We start from the raw sequence: 19062 nt of genomic DNA, 5'->3' as shown, positions 1-19062 counted from the left end.
ACTGGAAGTTGTAGGTATGGGTTCTGGAGCCATGCTCCCTGGGTTTGAATCCTGGCCTTGGCACTCACTAGCTATGTGAGCTCAGGCAGGCAACTCAGTCTTCCTGTGCCTCAGTTTCCTTAGCTGCCTTCTAGGGCTGTGAGAATAAAATGAGTTAATCCACTTAGGAGAGTGTCTGGTTTGGAAAGCAGTCAGTGATGCTAAACATTTTTGTTACCGCAACAAAGCAATAACTACTTCAAAAAGTAGTTAAGGCATTGTCCCAAAGCAATACCTGCTAAACAAAAAAAGAAGAAAATGGAAATAAAAGAGGGAAAAATCCACTGACAGGACGAGAGAAGTACATGTAGCAGGTACAGGGTGAGTTTAACTGGGTGATGTGAGCCATCAGGGTCTATAACCCTAAAACTTGCTGGGTTGTGTGGTTCTCTCTGTCTGATGAAAGGAAGCATGTATAGTTTTCTTAAGAAACACAAATTTTAAAGCACTGACTTCTAAGTCATTTATTACATGGATGCTTCAATTGGGAGAAGCAAAAAGCAAATCAATTTCTTCGGTTTTAAAAAAGATCAGGAAATGACCAAATTAGAGAGATGGCGAACAGATTAGTGGTCGCCGGGGGTTGGGGATGGTGGAAGGAAGGGGTGTGTGTGACTATAACCGGGTAGCATGAGGGAGAGCTTTGTGGTGGTGCAATAGTTCTGTATCTTGATTGCAGTGATGGTTACACACCTGACAAAATGGCATACAACTAGACACATACACTGTGCCAATGTCAACTTCCTGGCTTTTGACATTATGATAGTTATGCAAGATGTAACCATTGATGGAAACCGGAAAAAGGGTATATGGGACTTCTCCTTACTATTGTTGCAACTTCCTGTGAATGTATAATTATTTCAATATAAAAGGTTTAAAAAAAACCTATTGGAAATATTTTTCAAATGGGTATTACTTACACTGCCATTAAAATATCACTGCGTGGTTGGCTTGAGTTTTTATTTTCCTTTGAAAAAGTTATTTTCCTTAAGATCATTTTAAGTACTTGTACTTCCCCTTGCATCTACCCAAACATCTCAAAGAGATGTTTGCCATATTTCCAAATCACATAAACCAAAAAATTTTAAAAAGTTAAAAAGTTTATTTCAAACTTTCCTTTTCTTTCTGTATCCAGGTTGGCATTTTCTTGACCAGTATTGGCAAGCCGACTGGTCCTCTCCAGTTCCCACTAATCCATGCTCAACCACTTGCTCACTGTCTCTATCCATGTGGAAGCAGTTATTTCAATTCTGAACTCCCTTGATTTATATGAATATTTCTGGGTTACTCTCCATAACAAGATTATATTTATGTACAGTGATGCTCTCTTTCTCTCTCTCTCTTCCTATGTCAGCTACTCTCTGATGCTGAGCAAATGAAATCTCTCAGACTCTCAAAGTGGCAAGCATTGAGTTTTTCTGAATTAATGTGACTTTCTGAGAGGTAGGTTCCCCAGCCACAAGGATATGCTTCCATTGCACAATAAGAGAGGAGCCACTCCAGGTTTTTGTAACATTAACCAGAGGAGTGTGTGTGTGTGTACTTTCTCACCTCTCAGGTGATTTATAAACCTGGCAGCTGCCCTCTGTTTGCCTTTATCCTGCTTCAAGCACCAGTCTCCACTCGGGACGTTGCTATGGCCGGGGGGACGCAGGCACGCACCTTTCATCTGCACGAAGTCGAGCTGGTGAATGGATTGCAGCAGAGGGCTGTTGTCCAGGCTCAAGTCGAAGTCTGTGGTCATCCTGGGAGTGAGCGTGCCTTTCCCCCACTGATCCTCAGTCAGGTGCACTCTCCTTATGAGGGCGTCAGAAATCTAATCACAGCAAAGAGCACAGCCTAAGAAATACACCCCACACCGGACACAGAACACTGCTTCTCGACGCTCCTGGAGTGCTAGCACCAAACCACCGTGGGACCCACACTGCTGCTCTCCATGCAGGCAGCGAGGAGCCTATTAGGATGAGGGTGACCTGTGATGTATCATTCAGATCTGGACATGTCTGTGAGTCAGAGAGGGCTCGTTAAGTAGTTATCTGCTGTTAATTAATAGACAAACCTGGATATATATGATTATGCTATTTATGACAGTTCAGCTAAAGGCCAACATTAAATAATGATGTGTTGGTGGTTAAATAATTCTAGAACCAATAACCCTGATTCTAATATGAGGTATGGGTATCCTTGCAAGACTTGGAAATGAGTTTTACAAAACAGTTTAGAGAGGTTGCATACGGTAATCTGTAAAATGGAATTTCTTACACGTTAAACCATTATCGTCATGTATCACACTCTGGTAGAGAACAATTTCATTTCTTATATTTAGTCTCCATCATTCTTGGCCAGTTTGGTAGAAAATGAGTTGCAAGGGATCTACACATTCCTTAATAAAAGGTCCCTTAATTATTGGGATAGAAACTTAAGTAAAATTCAGCTGACATCATAGCATCTCACTAAAACGATGCTAAAGAAATCATGAGACATCCAAAGGATGGAAAAAAACTTTACTTTCTTTGGGAAATCACTGACTTTTGGCAGTAGGAGGTATCAAAAAGCTAGAACCTTGCATACTTAGACATTCTAGCAGACAAAACTGTCCAGGAGATATTAGTGGGAAAGGACCCAACTCTTAGGCAAGGCAATAAATAACTGCTTTGGAGGAACTATAGGGAATTGTGTTTTCATGATTAAACACAAGAACAAAAGCAAACAAAAAAGCCCATGCACTTCCCAATCTTGTCGCAAGTGGTGGCAGAGACTTCCAGGAAGTCAGTAGAGGTTAGCAGGCACCCACATACACAGTGTGAAGGTATGTTCTGTTATGGAGGGACCCATGTCCAGCCAGGGCCGTTCGGAGTCTGGTCTTGATAGCCTCAGACTCGGGACATTGAGAAACTGAAGCAGAAATCAATTGATACTTACCTGCAAAAAGCCACTAGGATCATTTTCCTTAATCACCTCCAGGCAGTACTCCATTAGCCCCGTGGTCTGTCGCAGTTTCACTGTGCAATGAGAGATTTGATCTCGAACCACCTAGGAATGATGAGAACAGAATGGTCCAAAATGGCAGAGCGCAGAAAAGAAGCAAACTGGGACTTTGGAAAGCTCCTTCAAACCAGAATCCAAGAGCATCATGGAATGGAATTAGATTTATGAGACTGTTTTGTGGCAGTCTGCTGTGGACAATGACCCTAGAGGACAGATTGGGTAATGACTCTCACAGGAACTTGTCACAACAAGGACCCACCAGCAAGGAGTGCAGATTGGAACCCTGGGAAGAGGGTTACCTTGGCACCTCAAGGGACATCTTACACAGGTTCCCCCTTACTCCCCTCCTCTGGGAAGCTGACAACCATAAGCTGCTCTAAGTGGGAGGTTGTGAAGAGTCTGTAAAGGAGCTGAGTAACCTGAGGTGCAGCGGCAGCTACTGCTCTGTGACACAGTAGTGCACTTTCTCCCACCCACTGCCTGTCCCTTCTAAACAGCAGACATCACCATCTAAACCCAGTTCTTTCTCATTCTAATGCTCTTTCTTTGGGTGGGTGGTGGGGTGGGGCTAGAGGTGGGACTTGCTGTTAGACAATGAGCTAATGACAAGTAAACCAGAGAAAGATGGATGCAGAATTAAATTTTAAGAATAACCCACTTAGAATCAACTCATTTTGGAAAGCAGTTTTAAAGGCTGCTCTGTTTGCCAAGCTTGAGTCAGCTTTAACCTAGAAAGGCAGTTTCTGCCTTTGGGAAGTTATCTTTGCCCAGTGTCAAATGCATGACAGTCCTTGAAAAGTTTCTTTCTTTGGAGATATTCATCTTCTGTGTCTTCTGTTCAGTCACCCGAATCCTGAAGTGGTTTCTGAAGCATAGAGTTGAACGAGAGTTTTCTAGGAATCTCAGTCCCTCACATCCTAGCTATTTATGCTTCTTTGCAAAAGCCTCAAAAACATCCAACATTCCTGATTTTATTGATAATAACTAAAAGTTTTAATAATAATTATTTAACAACTTTTCCTTGCTTCTTCTTTTCATTATAGATTTGTTCTCCTTTAAAGATCATTACACATACTTTCCAAAAACAATTAGAACGTAGATGGGAAAAAAAGCAAATCGTCTCACCTCTCTAATGCAAATTTTAAAGCATTTGATATTTCTTTTTATTTTTTCCCCCTTGACCTAGATTTATAGCTGCAATCATAGTATGTGATAATTTTATTTCTTTCCCATTTAACACAATATCATTGGCATTTTCCATGTTGCCACCACCAATAAATGTTATTGGCCACATAAATATCCCATTGAATGGGTTATCATAATTTATTTAACTATTTCTGTTCCCATATTTTTGGACATTTGAGTTCTTCTTAATTTCTTCACAATCCATCCATTCATTATTACTGGTCTTGGTTTCTAATTTTTTTTTTTTAATGTGGAGGACTAATTTTTTTATTGTGATAAAATGCACATAACATAAAATTTACCATTTTAATTGTTTTTATTTGGACAATTCTGTGGCATTACAAACATTCATATTGTTGTGCAACCATCATCATCATCCATCTCCAGAACTTTTTCATCTTCCCAAACTGAAACTTTTTATCCATTAAACAACATCTCTCCATTCCCCCCACTCCTAGGCAAACACTATTCTCCTTTCTATCTCTATGGATTTGACTGCTCTAGGACCCTCATGTAACCGGAATCATACAATATTTGTCATTTTGTGGCTGGCTTATTTCACTTAGCATATGTCTTCAAGGTTTATTCATGTTGTAGCTTGTGTCAAAATTTCCTTCTTTTTAAAACTGAGTAATATTCCATTGAATGTATAGACCACATTTTGTTTATCCATTCATCCATTGATAGACACTTGGGTTTGGGTTGCTTCCACCTTTTGGATATTTTGAATAAAGCTGTTATGAATATGGGCATACAAATATCTGTGCTAGCCCGTGTCACTTTTTTTGGGTATATACCCTGAAGTAGAATTGCTGGATCATATGGTAATTCTATTTTAATTTTTTCAGAAATCATCACACTGTTTCCACAGTAGCTAGATCATTTTATATTTCTACTGGCAGTGCACAAGGGTTTCAGTTTTTTCACATCCTCACCAACACTTGTTATTATTGTTATTTTTAAACAACAGCCATCCTAATGAATGTGAAGTAGTATCTCATTGTGGTTTTAATTTGCATTTCCCTAATGACAAGTTGAGCATCTTTTCATGTGCTATTCACCATTTGTATATTTTCTTTGGAGAAATGTCTTTCAAGCCCTTTGCCCATTTTTAATTGGGTTGTTTTTGTTATCTTTTTTTGATGTACAAAATTTATACATTTTCATGAAGTCCAATTTATCTACTTTTCCTTTTGTTACTTGTGCCTTTGGTGTCCTATCCAGGAACTTATTGCCAAATCCAGTGTTGTAAAGTGTTTGCCCTATATTTTTATCTAACAGTTTTATAGTTTCAGTTCTTACACTGAACTCTTTGATCCACATTGAGTTAATTTTTATATATATAGTGTTAGGTCCAACTTCATTCTTTTACATGTGGATAGCCAGTTTTCCTCGTATTATTTGTTGAAAAACTGCTCTTTCCTCATTGGTCTTGGAACCCTTGTCAAAAATAATTTGATCATATGTGTGAGAATTTATTTCTGGGTTCTCTATTCAATTCCAGTGGTCTATGTATCTGTCTGTATGCCAGTACGATGCTGTTTTTATTACTGTAGCTTTGCAGTAAGTTTTGTAATCAGGAAGTATGAGAACTTCAATTTTATCCTTCATTCTCAAGATTGTTTTCGCTATTTGGAGTCTCTTAATTTTTTGACAGATAATTTGTTATTGCTTTTAAACTTTTAATATAATTAAAAATAATAAAAAAAATGAATGCAGGATTTAAAATCTCTTTATTGGAGGTGCGAGACCTGGAGCAGCTCAAAGGTGGTGAATAATAGCTCTTCAAGTCTGCAATAAAAAATGGCCTCCAATAAAACTACATTGTGAAAAATGGGAAAGAAACATAATGGAAAAAGTAAAAAAGTTGAAGAGCTAGAGCCTGAAGAATTTGTGGTGGAAAAAGCACTGGACCAACGCATAGCGAATGGGAAGGTGGAGTATTTTCTGAAGTGGAAGGGATTCAAAGATGCTGACAATACTTGGGAACCTGAAGAAAATTCAGATTGTCCAGAGTTAATTAAAGCACTTCTTAATTCTCAAAAAGCTGTTAGAGAAATAGATGGTACAAAAAGAAAAACTGTGTCTGACAGTGAGTCTGATGATAACAAATCAAAGAAAAGGGATGCTGCTGATAAACCAAGAGGCTTTGCCAGAGGTCTTGATCCTGAATGAAAAATGTGCCACAGACAGCTGTAGAGAATTAATGTTTCTTATGAAATGGCAAGATTCAAGTGAGGCAGATTGGTGCTGGCAAAAGAGGCAATTGTGAATTGTCCTCAAATTGTAATTGTTTTTTTATAAGAGAGACTAACTTGGCACTCTTGTTCAGAAGATGAAGCCCAATCATTGTTTGTATACATATGTAATCTGGGTCTTGGTGTTTTTGACTGATTAGTGTGAAGAAATAACTACGGTTCTAATGAAAATCAAGTTTGATATGTTTGGTTTGAAGTAGTATTGGAGGAGTTGTTTTTTTTGCATCTATAACACTGGTTACTTTGAACAAAAGCTTCCTGTAGTTGCTTCCTTTATCAGAAAAGAACATTTAATATCACGGTATATTTTTTCCCCTCTAAATTAGAGAACAACTTTTCTAAATGTTGGGGGAAATTTCCATTTTCATTACTCAATCAGAATTTGTGTTTAACTCATATATGCCTAAGGATCACTCTGGGTCTTCTGTTTATTTAGGGGTTTTTGGTGTGTATACATAGAATACATGTGTAAATGGTTTTCTTTTTTTCTTTCTTTTTTAAACATTTACTAAAACAAAAATAGCATTTCACGACCATGGATAAGCCCATTTTTCTGGGATGCCATCATTTTCAGCAACCTAACAAATAAATCACTTCAAGTTAAATTGAAATTTTCCTGAAGCTTTAACCTTTGAAATTGCATAGATAATTTGAAGCAAAAGTAATAAATTGGACAATTTAAATATAATGTAAGCAGTTAAAATTGGACAGTTTAAAAGCAGCCATATCAGACTCCATATCCATAGCTACAATCATATAAATGCAAGTTTATTTGCAAAACCCCTTAAAGGAAAATTCTGTCACTACCAACAACCCAAATGAGAAAACTAGGCAAATCCTGGTGTGTTTTAATTAGGCAAGCAAGACTTATTTAAAAGCCCTCTAGTGAACAATTCCTTTACAAGAAGTTGAAATCCTTGTGGCTATTGACTAAAAAAAGTCAGGATTCACGGAATGTATAAGACTTCATTCATGGAACGTAGGTTATGGATGGTTAGAGACTTGGCAGTTTAGGACCCCTGGAAGAAATGGGTGAACAAACTTTTGTAATGTAAACACTTCTTGACCTGCATGTTTTGTCCCCCCACCCCCGCCCTCTCGGCAATTCACTTCTTACATGTAGGCTCAATCTCAGTATTTGGGTTACTGGTAGAGGATAAGCCAGGAAAAACAATAACTTCGTAGTAATCAGAATGTTATCCAGCTAACTATTGTTTACTTTATTGTAAATACTGGTAAACAGTGGTCAATAAATAGTTTTGTATTCCTCTAAAAAAAAATAAAACCTCTTTATTGGAATGGATTAAAGAAACCAACTTTGATAGAAAGATTATTTGTTTCATTGTTTTGGTGGGGAGAGTGGAGAAGATCAAATTTAAGATTCACTGGTTGGTTTATTTTCTTCTGGCATCTAGTATGTTTCAAACCACAACCATGTGTTGGCCTGGGCTCAAGGAACGCAAATTATTTTATTTTTTTAATCAGAAAAGAAACAAGAAGATTAAGGTTCTGCTTCTTGGGAGAAAAAAACAAAAAATCACCCTAAGTAAAACATTTAAAAATGCAAGACAAGTGACCTATAGCTAATATGGTACTGCTCTGTGCTATATGATGCTTAACTAAATTGTTCCCAGAAACCTCTTCTATATCTTGGTAGCCAGTACATCAACACTGCTAGGTCGCAGAAACCTCAGCAATCACTGAATCTACCCAAATGGCATCTACCCTAGGACTACGCCTACCTGACTGATATTGCAAGTCCGAATAACAAGTAGAAACTGGCGCTGAGCACAGTAACCCAAAGTGAGTCTGCTTTTGAGGCAAAATAGACTAAATTGTTGGGTTTATTTTCCAGACCATTCAACTCAATGATAATTTTATGACTTAAATGTGCTGAAATAAATACAATACTCAGTCCTCATAAAATTCTATGTCTGTTTCTATGAATTTCCCTCTCAAGCAAGGATTATGTGGTGCCAAAGGAGCTGTCCAAGTGTTGGGGCTCTCTGGCTACTCTTTTTTTTTCTTTCTGGCTCCTCCTAAGAAGCTTAATTGTTGCACTGCCAAAGAGTCAGTGAGTTGCAGTGGAGGGGGGCAAGGGGGTGGGGAGGTTGCTGAATTGGTTCCTGAAGTCCATGGCTCAAGCTTCTTGGAAGGACTCAATACTCCTGAGTTCCTGGCTCCAGTTCCCACTGTTGCAACCATGGATTTCGGTCTGTCTTTTACATTTTAATCAACCACCTCACAATAATCACCATAGCCTGTGATAAAAATCACTGCTAAAAATTAGACTACAGGGTTCCCAGAAGCAGCATTTTTGGGTGTGCTGTAATTGACTTCTAGTTTCCGAATTAATTTAGCAAGATTTCCCATCTTCTGGAAATCAGCCAGATAATTAGAACTTTTAAGAGCATAAAGATTTTTTTTCTCTAATTGAGTGTCTTTATTAGCTCTCTTGTTGCCTTCTTCACTCTGTTATTTCTAACCCTTATTATTTATTTCTACATTGTATTTTTTTATGGAAAACAATTCCTAGGCAGCCAGGCCATGTCACTTTTCCTTTGAGTTCCACATTTCTGTGCTGTGGCTCTGATGTTCCAGAGAAACCCTCGGCACCATGCTTGCAGCAGCTGGCTGGATTAAAGAGTTCCTTTTCTTAGGAAACGTGCAAGTTGCAGGAATTGACATAAACAGGGACTGGGATACAATCTTCCTTTCATCTTCATTAAAGACTAAACCAGCTCTCCAGGGACCATGAATTAATTTGTGGGACACAGTTTCAGAGAAGACTTTCACCATTTTATCAGCATTCACCATCTGTTCTGGATGGCAAGTGCCTATTAATCATTTGAACAGTTTTATTTTGTTAAGTGGAAAATTTATAAAGGTCATCTCTTGGGTCAGGATATGACACTAATACCTATTTGGAAAGGGGACTCTGAGAAATGGAGTGTTGTGTTCCTTTGAACGCTCAGACTTTTTCAGTAGCAAAGAGCAACCCATGATAACTTATACAATACAAATACAAAATTTGTTCTGCCTAGCCACAACTATATTTTCCCATTCCATCTCTAACAGGCTAATCTCCTCCTTCCACTCATCTCATGTGATACATCCAGCAAGAAGAACTCAGGTTGATTAAGGGGAATTTTATTATTTTATTAGATTTTGACCTTGACACCCTTCCTCCATTTACTTCTTTATCTTACATGTGGCTCTTTTAAAGTTTTCTTTATTTCTTCTTTTTAATAAATACTTTTTCTCATATCATTCTCTCTCATCATGGCATCTGAAGGGATCCCATTTTTAGCCTAAGTAACTAATATTCTTTCTCTCCTATTTCAAGAAATTCTTTTAAAATATAATCTATAACTTCCTATCACAGTTTAAAACAATTTCCCCTAAAAATATGTATTAGGTATTTTTTTTCTTTTTGAGGTACAAGTACTTTAAAGATGCAAGCTTGAAGAATTTATTCTTCATAGGTCCTTTTGGTCAGTAGGGGGAGTTTCTATGTGTTCCCTCACGTCTTGAGGCAAGATGACCAACTAATGCTTGGAACTGACTCAGCTATCTGTGAGTTATAGGTGAAGTGCGTTGGCCATTAGATTCATCTAGTAAAATAAAGAAGTCTCCTGTTTTTTTCCTAGAGTAGAATGTTATCTCCTATATTATCATTACATTCACTGAAACTTTAGAGGCATTTAAATTAAGAAAGAACATCTTTATTTTCCCACATGCCACCATCCTCCCACATGGTTTTAGGCAAATATTTTCCCATTCTCTTGATATCACCCTCTGTACTGGTGTTATTCATTCATCCACATTGGCAACTAACCATTTCAAAGACAAGCCTGAGGCTTTGAGTTTTGAATCAAGCAAAGGATCATTCAGGCCTAGTAAATAAATAAAACATGTACCTGTTTTGAGGAAGACTTGAGATTTTAACAGTAAAGCTGTGAACTTTCTATTCTAGAGTGTGAATGCCACCAATAGCCGCATCAATAAACACTGAGTGGCACATGTAAAGCATGTACTTAGGGCATGGAATACCATACCTTGGTACAGAAAAGTTACTGGAGGAAAGAACACAAGCCATTTGGAGAGGTAAGCACGTTAGTGCAGTCCCGCCCACACAAGAGAACATGTACCATCAATGGTGAGTGCAGTAAAAGTGATGCGTGCAGGACGGCATTCTGTAGCATGTGAGGCGTAGTGAAGAACAATAGATCATTCCATCATCTTCAAAGTGTCTATAAAGCCTTCTGGAGGTAAGGAGTGTCATTCATGCCTGGGTTTAGGCAGAGGGTGTTAAAGAAGTTTTGTGACTGCCCTTCATTAGCATTGCCAAGGTGGGTAGGGAGTTTCAAAGGTGTGTCCCCTAACCATGGCGAGCTCCAGCTGCCTGGGATGACATCCTGGTGATTCCATGGGCACCCTGGGCACTCTAGTCCATATAGATCTTCTGTGACTTGCTCTGACATGCTGGGAAGCAGGGAATCACAGAATTTGCTAAATGAGACTGAAAGGAATTCCTCATTAATGATGGGCTTGTAATCAATAATTATTGTGGCTAAATTATTAGATTTGGACCCCTAAAGAGTTCTGCTGAGGGCAGTTGAAGGGTTCAAGTTACCACAGTGTGCCTAATTTCCCCAAATATCTTCATTTTAATGAACCAACTGACCTCCTTCCAGTAGTTTTATTGGGATTGAACTGATTACTGGTTTAAATGTGTTGTCTTTTCTTTTTAGTAATGGTTGTAGTCGGTCAAATACTATCTAATTATTTTAAAATTCTTTGTGAGCTTGGGCAGGTATTCCTTTTTCCCTTCCTTCCTTTTTCCCTCTCTCCCTCTCTTGCTCTCTCCCCTACCTCTTTCCTCCCTCTCCTCTCTCTCTCTCTCTCTTACTTACCTATTATGAAACAATGGCAAAATAGCTGAAGTAAGCACTTTGACAAGCAATAATATCCCTAGTGTAAATTTGTACTCAATGATATGGCCATATAATTAATTTTTCTGCAAACATAGTGGGAATATAACAGGCAATACATAGAAAATAATAACAAAGATGACAATGACAATAATAATAATGATTCTAACAAAACCCAACAGTACAGTAGGATTCAAAATCAAGCATTCTACCGATAACTATAATTGGGACATGGAAACCTTCCGTAAAAAGGAAAAGTTCTATGAAACAATAATCTTTATCATTATCCCTCAGCATTCTCACTGAGTAATTTTGTTGGTATGTTAACTTACCAACCACACGTGGAAATTAAAGATTAGATTTTTTTCAGAATGTTTTTGAATAACTATAATTTTCTTTTTCCAGAGGACATTGGAGTTGAAAGATAACAAAGAAGACACCTATTGCAACACATGAATTCATTCTGAAATATTGGAGAGAGAACACTTTTAAGATGGCTGTAGAATTACTCCAAATTCTGAATATTACATAAATAAAAATAATTCTCAGATATATCTTTGAGTTTACTAAAAGAAAAATGACATTTGTAAAGTTCCCCCCAAAAGCACAGATCTCATTAATGGTGCATTTTAAGTGTTGTCACAAATTTCCTGTAAGGGTCACAGACAGAGAGGACAATTTAGGGCCTTACTCAGCCAAGGAAGACCTGGGAAGGACGTTAACAATACATACAGAGGGAGAGAAACCTGGGGATCCAGTTTATTCTGTTGGCCACCAGATATTGCCCAGTAGTTCCAAATATGACTTAGTAATATTTCTTGAACACTCAAAAGCAATTTTTCTCTCCAGTCACCATTTGCTTTAGTTCATCACATCTTGAAAATATAATAGATATTTGGCTCCCAGTGTTTTTTTAAACCACAGACTAGCATTAACTGTAATTTACATTTCAAACAGTGTTTCTAAAATACGGTCACATCTGCATATGTCTCAAAGCCTTCTTTTTAAGCTTTTAAAAATAGCTCACCAAATTCTGTGAACTATTTTATAGGGTGATCAAATACAAACTCAGTCCACTAAACAATTTCCTAAATTTAGAGACCATGACACCCGTTTATAGGCTAATTCTATGCTATGAACTCTGGTATTATGGGGGAAAAAACCCTGGAGCCCTTCCTCAGTGTACTGAATGAAATGAGATTTCCAGTCATGCTCTCTCAGTGATAACACCAATAAGAATAGCTAATATTTATTGCATACTGTGCGCAGTGCTTTACAAGGCCCTATGAGGTGGTGACTACTTCAGCCTTGTTTGATACACAGGTGAAAGAAATTGAGACCTACACTTGCCCACAGTTAGAGACCTAGTAAGTGATAAAGTGTGTTCTCACACCCTGTTCTCTATGACACAGTCTGGGCTCTTCACCGCTCAGATCCATCCTGCCTCAGAAGCAGAACTATTCAATCTGCTCAGGCAATCAGTGCTTTCAGAGAGGGGCCTGAGTAGATGATAAAGACTGTCTTTATATGCACTCACTTTCCAGCATCCATAGCCTTTTGGCTTGCTCCAAAGGAGAAAGTTGCCAGAAAAATACACACACAACTCTCCTGTGTCAGCAAAAAGCAGGCCCCCCGAGAACTCAGCCAAAGGGAAGCGGAAGACCGTAAGATTATCCCGGCCGGAGTGTGAGTGATGGGTTAGCCAACAAAGACAGAAAAAAGAACTGTGCTTGGCAAGTGATGTCTATAAAAGGCCAGTCTTTTCTCACAAATCTGAGTAGCAACAGAAGTGACAAGAAAGGGAAAAGGCAGAAGAAAAGCAGAGGGAAGGAGACATGGAGGCTGGCATCAGCAGTCACAGCACCGGCACTGCTGGCTGTTTTTAGAAGCAGTGACAGATACAATCAGCTGAAACAGCAGAGGAACAAATCGCTTGAGACAGAAGACAGAACAGCTTTGCTGCCATGGGGGATGACCAGCCACCTGTCTCTGTAGCCCTTTGGGACCTGGGGCAGGGAACTCCGCCCTGGGCAGGGTAGAATGAGGGCAGGCAGCTGCCTCAGCTCAGCATCCGCCAAGCGCTTCAGTGCACTTTGTGGGGCAGGCCACCGTCACGGCACATGGAGTCCCAGCGACCAACATGTTACAGCCAACCCTGTGTTGTCTCCATCTGTGTGCACAGCACAGCCCATAACTGATTTTCATACAGTCCCATCCCACGGAGGCAGCACTGAGGAGGGGGCCTGGGGAGGTTTCACGCCCCTCTGTCATTTTTCAATATAAATAAATGATAAATAAATGATGCTTTGTCAATCTTTGATTCCCTCTTCCATCCAGATTCCTGCCCTTACATCTCTCCCACATAGGAGGAATTGCCACTGCAGTCACCATTTCTATGACTTATCACAAACTATTCACCTTCTTCTGTTTAAAGGTGCCAGGAAAGTGTCTGCAATATTTTAAAAGCGAGATTTCCATTGAGAAAAAGTTAAAATTTTATGGCTACATACTAAAATGGTTGGCCCCCTATTTAGAGGGAGAACCCCAGGTGTCCAGCTCATTTCCTAAAGACAATTGTGTTTTTATTTTAGATAGCTGTGTGTGATTCAAATGACATTTTGAGTTCTGCGATAACAATGAACATTCTGGGTTTCTGAAGCATGCTAAAATGAAGAGCTATAATGAGTTTTTTAAAAGAGTAGGTGGCAGGAACAGAACACATCCATGGGTCCTCATGACTCACTGGATGGAGCAAGACCAGGGTGCACTGTGCTAATCACCACCGTCTTCTTCACTCACAGCTTTGCCGAATCCTGGAGGCAAGAATGTAAGCCGCCATTAACACAAACCTCCTAAACTTTGGGCTACTCCAATGCCAGCTCTTCCGTGGTGCACTCTGACCCTTTGAGTTGGAAGTAATTTTTCCCTCCTCCCAACTTGTATGGATGGCATTGACCACCTCTGTCCTGGAAGCTTGCTCTGCCTGTGTTGGAGTCCTTTGTGGGTGTGACTTATTTCACCCATTGCAATGTAAAGCTCCGTAAAGGCAGGACTCATCCTGAGTCACCTTTGTGTCACTCTGTCCCCCGACCCCCCGGCCCTGCACTCAGCTCCTAGCAGGTGTGCTGTAGGTGCTGGCTGACTGACGAATGGATGTGAGTGGGGACAAGCCTTCTCTGCATTGTAGCTCTACCAGCCAGAGGCAGTAGAGTGCCGTGGCCCAGATTCTGGGCTCTGAAGCCAGGTTACTAGGACAAGAATTCTGGATCCTTGGACCAGTTCTTAATATCATGGTGCCATGGTTTTCTCGCCTCTAGAATGGGAATAATAGTAATAATGACCTCGAAGAGGTGATGTGAGGAATAGAATAGTTGATCCCTGTAGCACAATTTGTATAGTGCCACCTCAAAGAAAGTGTCCTCACATGTTAGCTATTGCTATTACGAAAGCCAGAGCTTGGTCACCAGGGATGCTCATTCTGTGTTGCTCGCTGGGCAACTACAGAATCACATCTGAGAGCATTTCTAGATTTTAATTCAGATAAAAAATGGTGACTCTAGAAGAATTTTTCATTCAGACCTAATGTGAATATCTTGGATGAAAATATTTATGGATTACTAATATTTCCCAGATTGTTGCAGTTAAATATGTAAGATTGATATCCACATGTAAAATGTTTTGAGTAAAAAACAGTATTTTTAATACTGCCTCCACTTTCTTCCTCCACATTTTAGGAATTATTACCCATACGTCCAGCAATCCTTTAGGGAATTACAAGCAAATAATTTGATCACAGATTTTAGGAGCCTGGAGCCTGGAAACTGATGGGTTAGAGAAAGCCACGTCAATAAGACTTGCCATTATTCAATGCTTAGTGAATTGTGCACAACACAGGCCACTGAGGGTGCCTCCCTCGAAAGCCCAGTGCCTTCCGGATTGTCTTCAGGTCCAGGTCGAGGGCTCCACGAGTCAGGGGCCAGTGTGGTGCCCCTTGGGGGCTTGTGTTCATTCGAAGATGAACCTGAGAGGGTCTTCCAGTTAGACTCACTACCAGGAAACACTACTGGCCTCTCTGGAAGGAGCGTTATGATCCTCAGCCTTGGTTCATGGTCTAAATCAACAGACTGAGGCTCTCTGAACACTAGAGCCCCGGTTCAGACTCAACTTCAAGATGTGCAGTTCCCTTTATCAAGGAATCTGCTGTGCCTCTCCTTGATAAAACTGCGCTATTGCTGTCTCATGAGGAAACTCAAAGAGACATGGCCCTGATACAGCACCAGAGGCGGTCTTGCTGGCAAACTGCATCATGGGGCACAGCCTCACCAGCCCTTTCTGGCTTGGACCCTGTTGTCACAGCTCAGCCTTCTGCCTGCCTCTGTTCCACAGGCCCCTTCAGAGAGACAGCTGGGATAGTCACAAAGGCAGGGGAGAAAGGTTTCCATTCCAGCCATATTATTGCCCTGGCTTTGGAGAAGGAAGAAGCAGGTGTGTGGGTCTTACTGTGTTTTGAGGAGTAGCAGGTCGATGGCGGAGGACGATGCCTTAGAGAAGGCAGGTAGAGTGGAGGTTTTCTTTGCCTTTGGAGAGAATTTCCCTGGGGAAACGTTGCTCTTTATCATGCTGCCCAGCTCCCTGTCCTGGACTTTGGGTCCTGGTGTGCATGTGTGTGTGTGGGGGTGGGCACACAGAAAGCAAGGACGACCCTGCTGCTCAGGGCTCAGCATTGCCAGTCTTGCTGCAGGTCTTGCCCAGGTCTCACGTCCCTGTCAGCAACTGGTTTCCATCCTTTTTTCCTGGTAACAATGAACCGGGTCCTGGCCCTGCTTGAAGCTTCCCTGCCACCAAGCTTTAGTCCTAAATCTTGTAAGCTGTGAGCTCTTATTTCTTCATTTTCAAACTCTTCCTTGGTTCCTCCTACTGGATCCTATTTTTTTTTTCAAAAAGTGGGGCCTTCTCTTGTCCTTCAGGGACTAAAGCCTGTTCCAAATCTGCTGGGTATATCTGGACTCTTCAGCAGCCACCAGCTCCCCCGAGGTTGTGTCCACTCACTGCTACCCACTATTGAAGTTCCCTGATGTCCACTGCCCAACACCAACAGAGAGTCTATAGTCAGACCTCACTTCCTCCTTCAACCCAATCCCGGGCCAATTCTGCACACTACCCACCCACCACCCACTGGTAGCCACCCTGAAGCTTCCTGGACACGTATGTGGGCCTCTGCTGACTGCCCACTGCTGAGCTCCCCTCTGCTGGGCTCTTCCCATCCAGCCAGCCTGCTTTAATGGGCAATGGATGGGACACCAGGTATCTCCAGGAGGACCAGTCTTTGTGCTGTTAGTGCCCCAGACTTGTAATCAATTGATTCCACTGTGTAAACAAAAGTCTGTACAGCCGTTCAATGGCACAGTTCACCTCAGACGTTAAGACAAATTGTGTTTGCTTTCCGGAAAGTGCAGATTCCATCTCTCAGTTAAAAAAGTACATTATGCTTCTGTATGGTCACCCTGAATATCCTGTCTAAAATTTCAACCCCGGTCTCCAGTACTCCCTATCCTTTTTTCCTTTTTTGTTTCTTAGCTCTTTTTACTAATAGACTGGATATTTTTACTTAATTATCTTGCTCATTGCTTATCCCTCTTGGTAGAATATAAGCCCTATGAGGGCAGGATTTATTTCGTGATTTATTTTATTATGCGTTTACCTAAACCAATTCCTGGCCGAGAGGAGTCACTCAACAAATACTGGTGAGGTAAATGAAGAAGAAAGTGGTGAATGAAGGGATATGCCTAGTCCTTGCCAGCCAGGCCACTGACCACTCAAGGCTGTGGGCATCCTGCCCCTCTGGAGCCTGGGCGACACAGACCGGGCAGCCCCGCTCCTGGGCTTTCCGCTCCCCCCATGGTGCAGCACTCACCTTCAGCTTGTGCTCATGTTCCTTGTTGACGCGGGCAAGCAGCTGGGCTTTCCTTCTGTTGAGGGCGTCGATGAGGGCATCACACTGGGCCACCAGGCAGGCCTCAAACTCCACACTGTTCTCCTGTGTGAGGAAGCACACCTCTCAGCCATGAGGAGCCCGGGCGCCCTGGGGCTGCCAGAGAGAACAGAGCTCCCCAACCCATCTGAGGGGGGGAGACCCCTGCTGACGGGAATGGAGAGCAACTCTGTCCATGAGGCACATCAGGCATCTTCAAAATAACTGGATAAATTTCATTCGACAGCGGTAGTGTTTTGCTTTCAAGTTAAATTGAAACATAAATCTTACTTAATGAACTTATTTTTTATCAAAAGGAAACCACCTCCAAAGTTTGCATTATAGTAAATAAAATAAAGTTGAACATGAATCCTTTTGAAAGCTGGCATATGTCCACCTGTGTGTAGTGGCAGGTGGCATTCAGAAAGGCTGGAAGCCTAAGGGAGTGGGGTATTATTGAGGCATGAGAGATCAAAGAATCACTAAATTCAGGGGAAGAAAGAAGGAGGAGGATGGCAGCGGTCTCCACTATGAAACAATAATTCAATGACAACAGAAGTTTATAAGAATAATCCTGGGCAAACATACTTCCTCCTTTCATTAAGGAAAGCAAAGTGAACACGGGTAGGCTATAAAAGTCAGACATGAACCAACAGCTTGAGGGGGAAGGGTAGCCATGTTTGAAAAGAATGGTAGCTTCCCTGTGGTGTTTAAATTGAATGCTGGAGTTAAACCTAGATTGAGCTAAATCTGCACAGGCCATCGTCTTTGTTTTTAAGCAATTCTCTGGCTAAATTATAAGCATCCATTAAAGGTAATCCTTTCAATAAGTTACCAATGTAATTTTGACTCTCAAACCATAATCTGAAAAACTATTGTAATTTATATCAAGTGAAAGCTGAATACTCACATATACACTAACAGCACTGAAAAAAATAGCACCCAACTGAGTAAACTGTAAACTTCTGGGGGTTGGCAAGGAAGAAACAGCTTAGCCTATTAAATTTTAATTTATTCCCAAAGTTATAAAGAACTGTGTGTCTCTCTTAACATAATGACCTACTGAGAGGTATTTGGTAAATTTCAAATGCCAGCTCTTCTTTATATAAGGTGTGCATTAGTAATTACGTGAGCAATGACGTCTACAAACATTGTTTTGTTTTCATGGCAACTGCTTTTGAGTTCTCGGAGAAATCCCCTGGAAAACACCATTTAAGAGCTCTCTATATCCCACGCAGGGCAATATTGAGAGGGAGGGGGAGCCTTGTCCTCACAGGCTCTGATTTAGACCAGAAAGAAAGCCTTGCTCTGAAGAGGAGGCGAGGTACAGAGGCAAGCCTGGGGTTGCATATTTTATGCCAGCAAAAGCAAAGAAGGGACTGACTGATAACCTCTATTGCTTTGGAAAACAGAAGGAAGTGTACAACTGTTAGGTTGTTTGGAATCAAAAGTTTTAATGTGGGCATGCATGCCAAAAAAGGGGCAAAGAAATCAGTTGTGAGATGCTTTGGAAAGCTGGCTTACACTAAAAAGCCAGTTCTGCCTTGACATGGGTTAAATATTCACTTAGAAAGACAATTTACAGAAGTAACCTATAGAAAGGTTGCTATAGGTTACTTCTGTAAGGCAAATCTCAAAACATAAGAATGGTAAACAGTAGGGAAAGTCATTCCTTTAGCATCTCAGG

The 19062-nt window shown here is 40.7% G+C and overlaps 1 protein-coding gene and 1 pseudogene across 8 annotated transcripts in view; one reads left to right on the top strand and one right to left on the bottom strand.

The window, feature by feature from the left end:
- TRIM9 (tripartite motif containing 9) overlaps window positions 1-19062 on the bottom strand; it is a 104552-nt gene that overhangs the window by 29728 nt on the left and 55762 nt on the right. For all 8 annotated transcript variants that reach the window (XM_019725679.2, XM_019725681.2, XM_019725682.2 and 5 more), the window contains exons 3-5: window positions 17319-17441; window positions 2962-3072; window positions 1702-1855 (exon numbers count right to left, since the gene is read on the bottom strand). In XM_019725679.2, coding sequence (XP_019581238.1) covers window positions 1702-1855; window positions 2962-3072; window positions 17319-17441 — 388 coding nt within the window. The remainder of the gene's footprint in view (window positions 1-1701; window positions 1856-2961; window positions 3073-17318; window positions 17442-19062) is intronic.
- Window positions 6016-6484, top strand: LOC109444423 (chromobox protein homolog 3; annotated as a pseudogene).

Source organism: Rhinolophus sinicus, linkage group LG03 (assembly GCF_036562045.2).
Source record: "Rhinolophus sinicus isolate RSC01 linkage group LG03, ASM3656204v1, whole genome shotgun sequence".
Lineage (NCBI taxonomy): Eukaryota > Metazoa > Chordata > Mammalia > Chiroptera > Rhinolophidae > Rhinolophus > Rhinolophus sinicus.
Note: the sequence above shows the minus strand (reverse complement) of the source record. Positions and strands in the feature narration are given on the sequence as shown.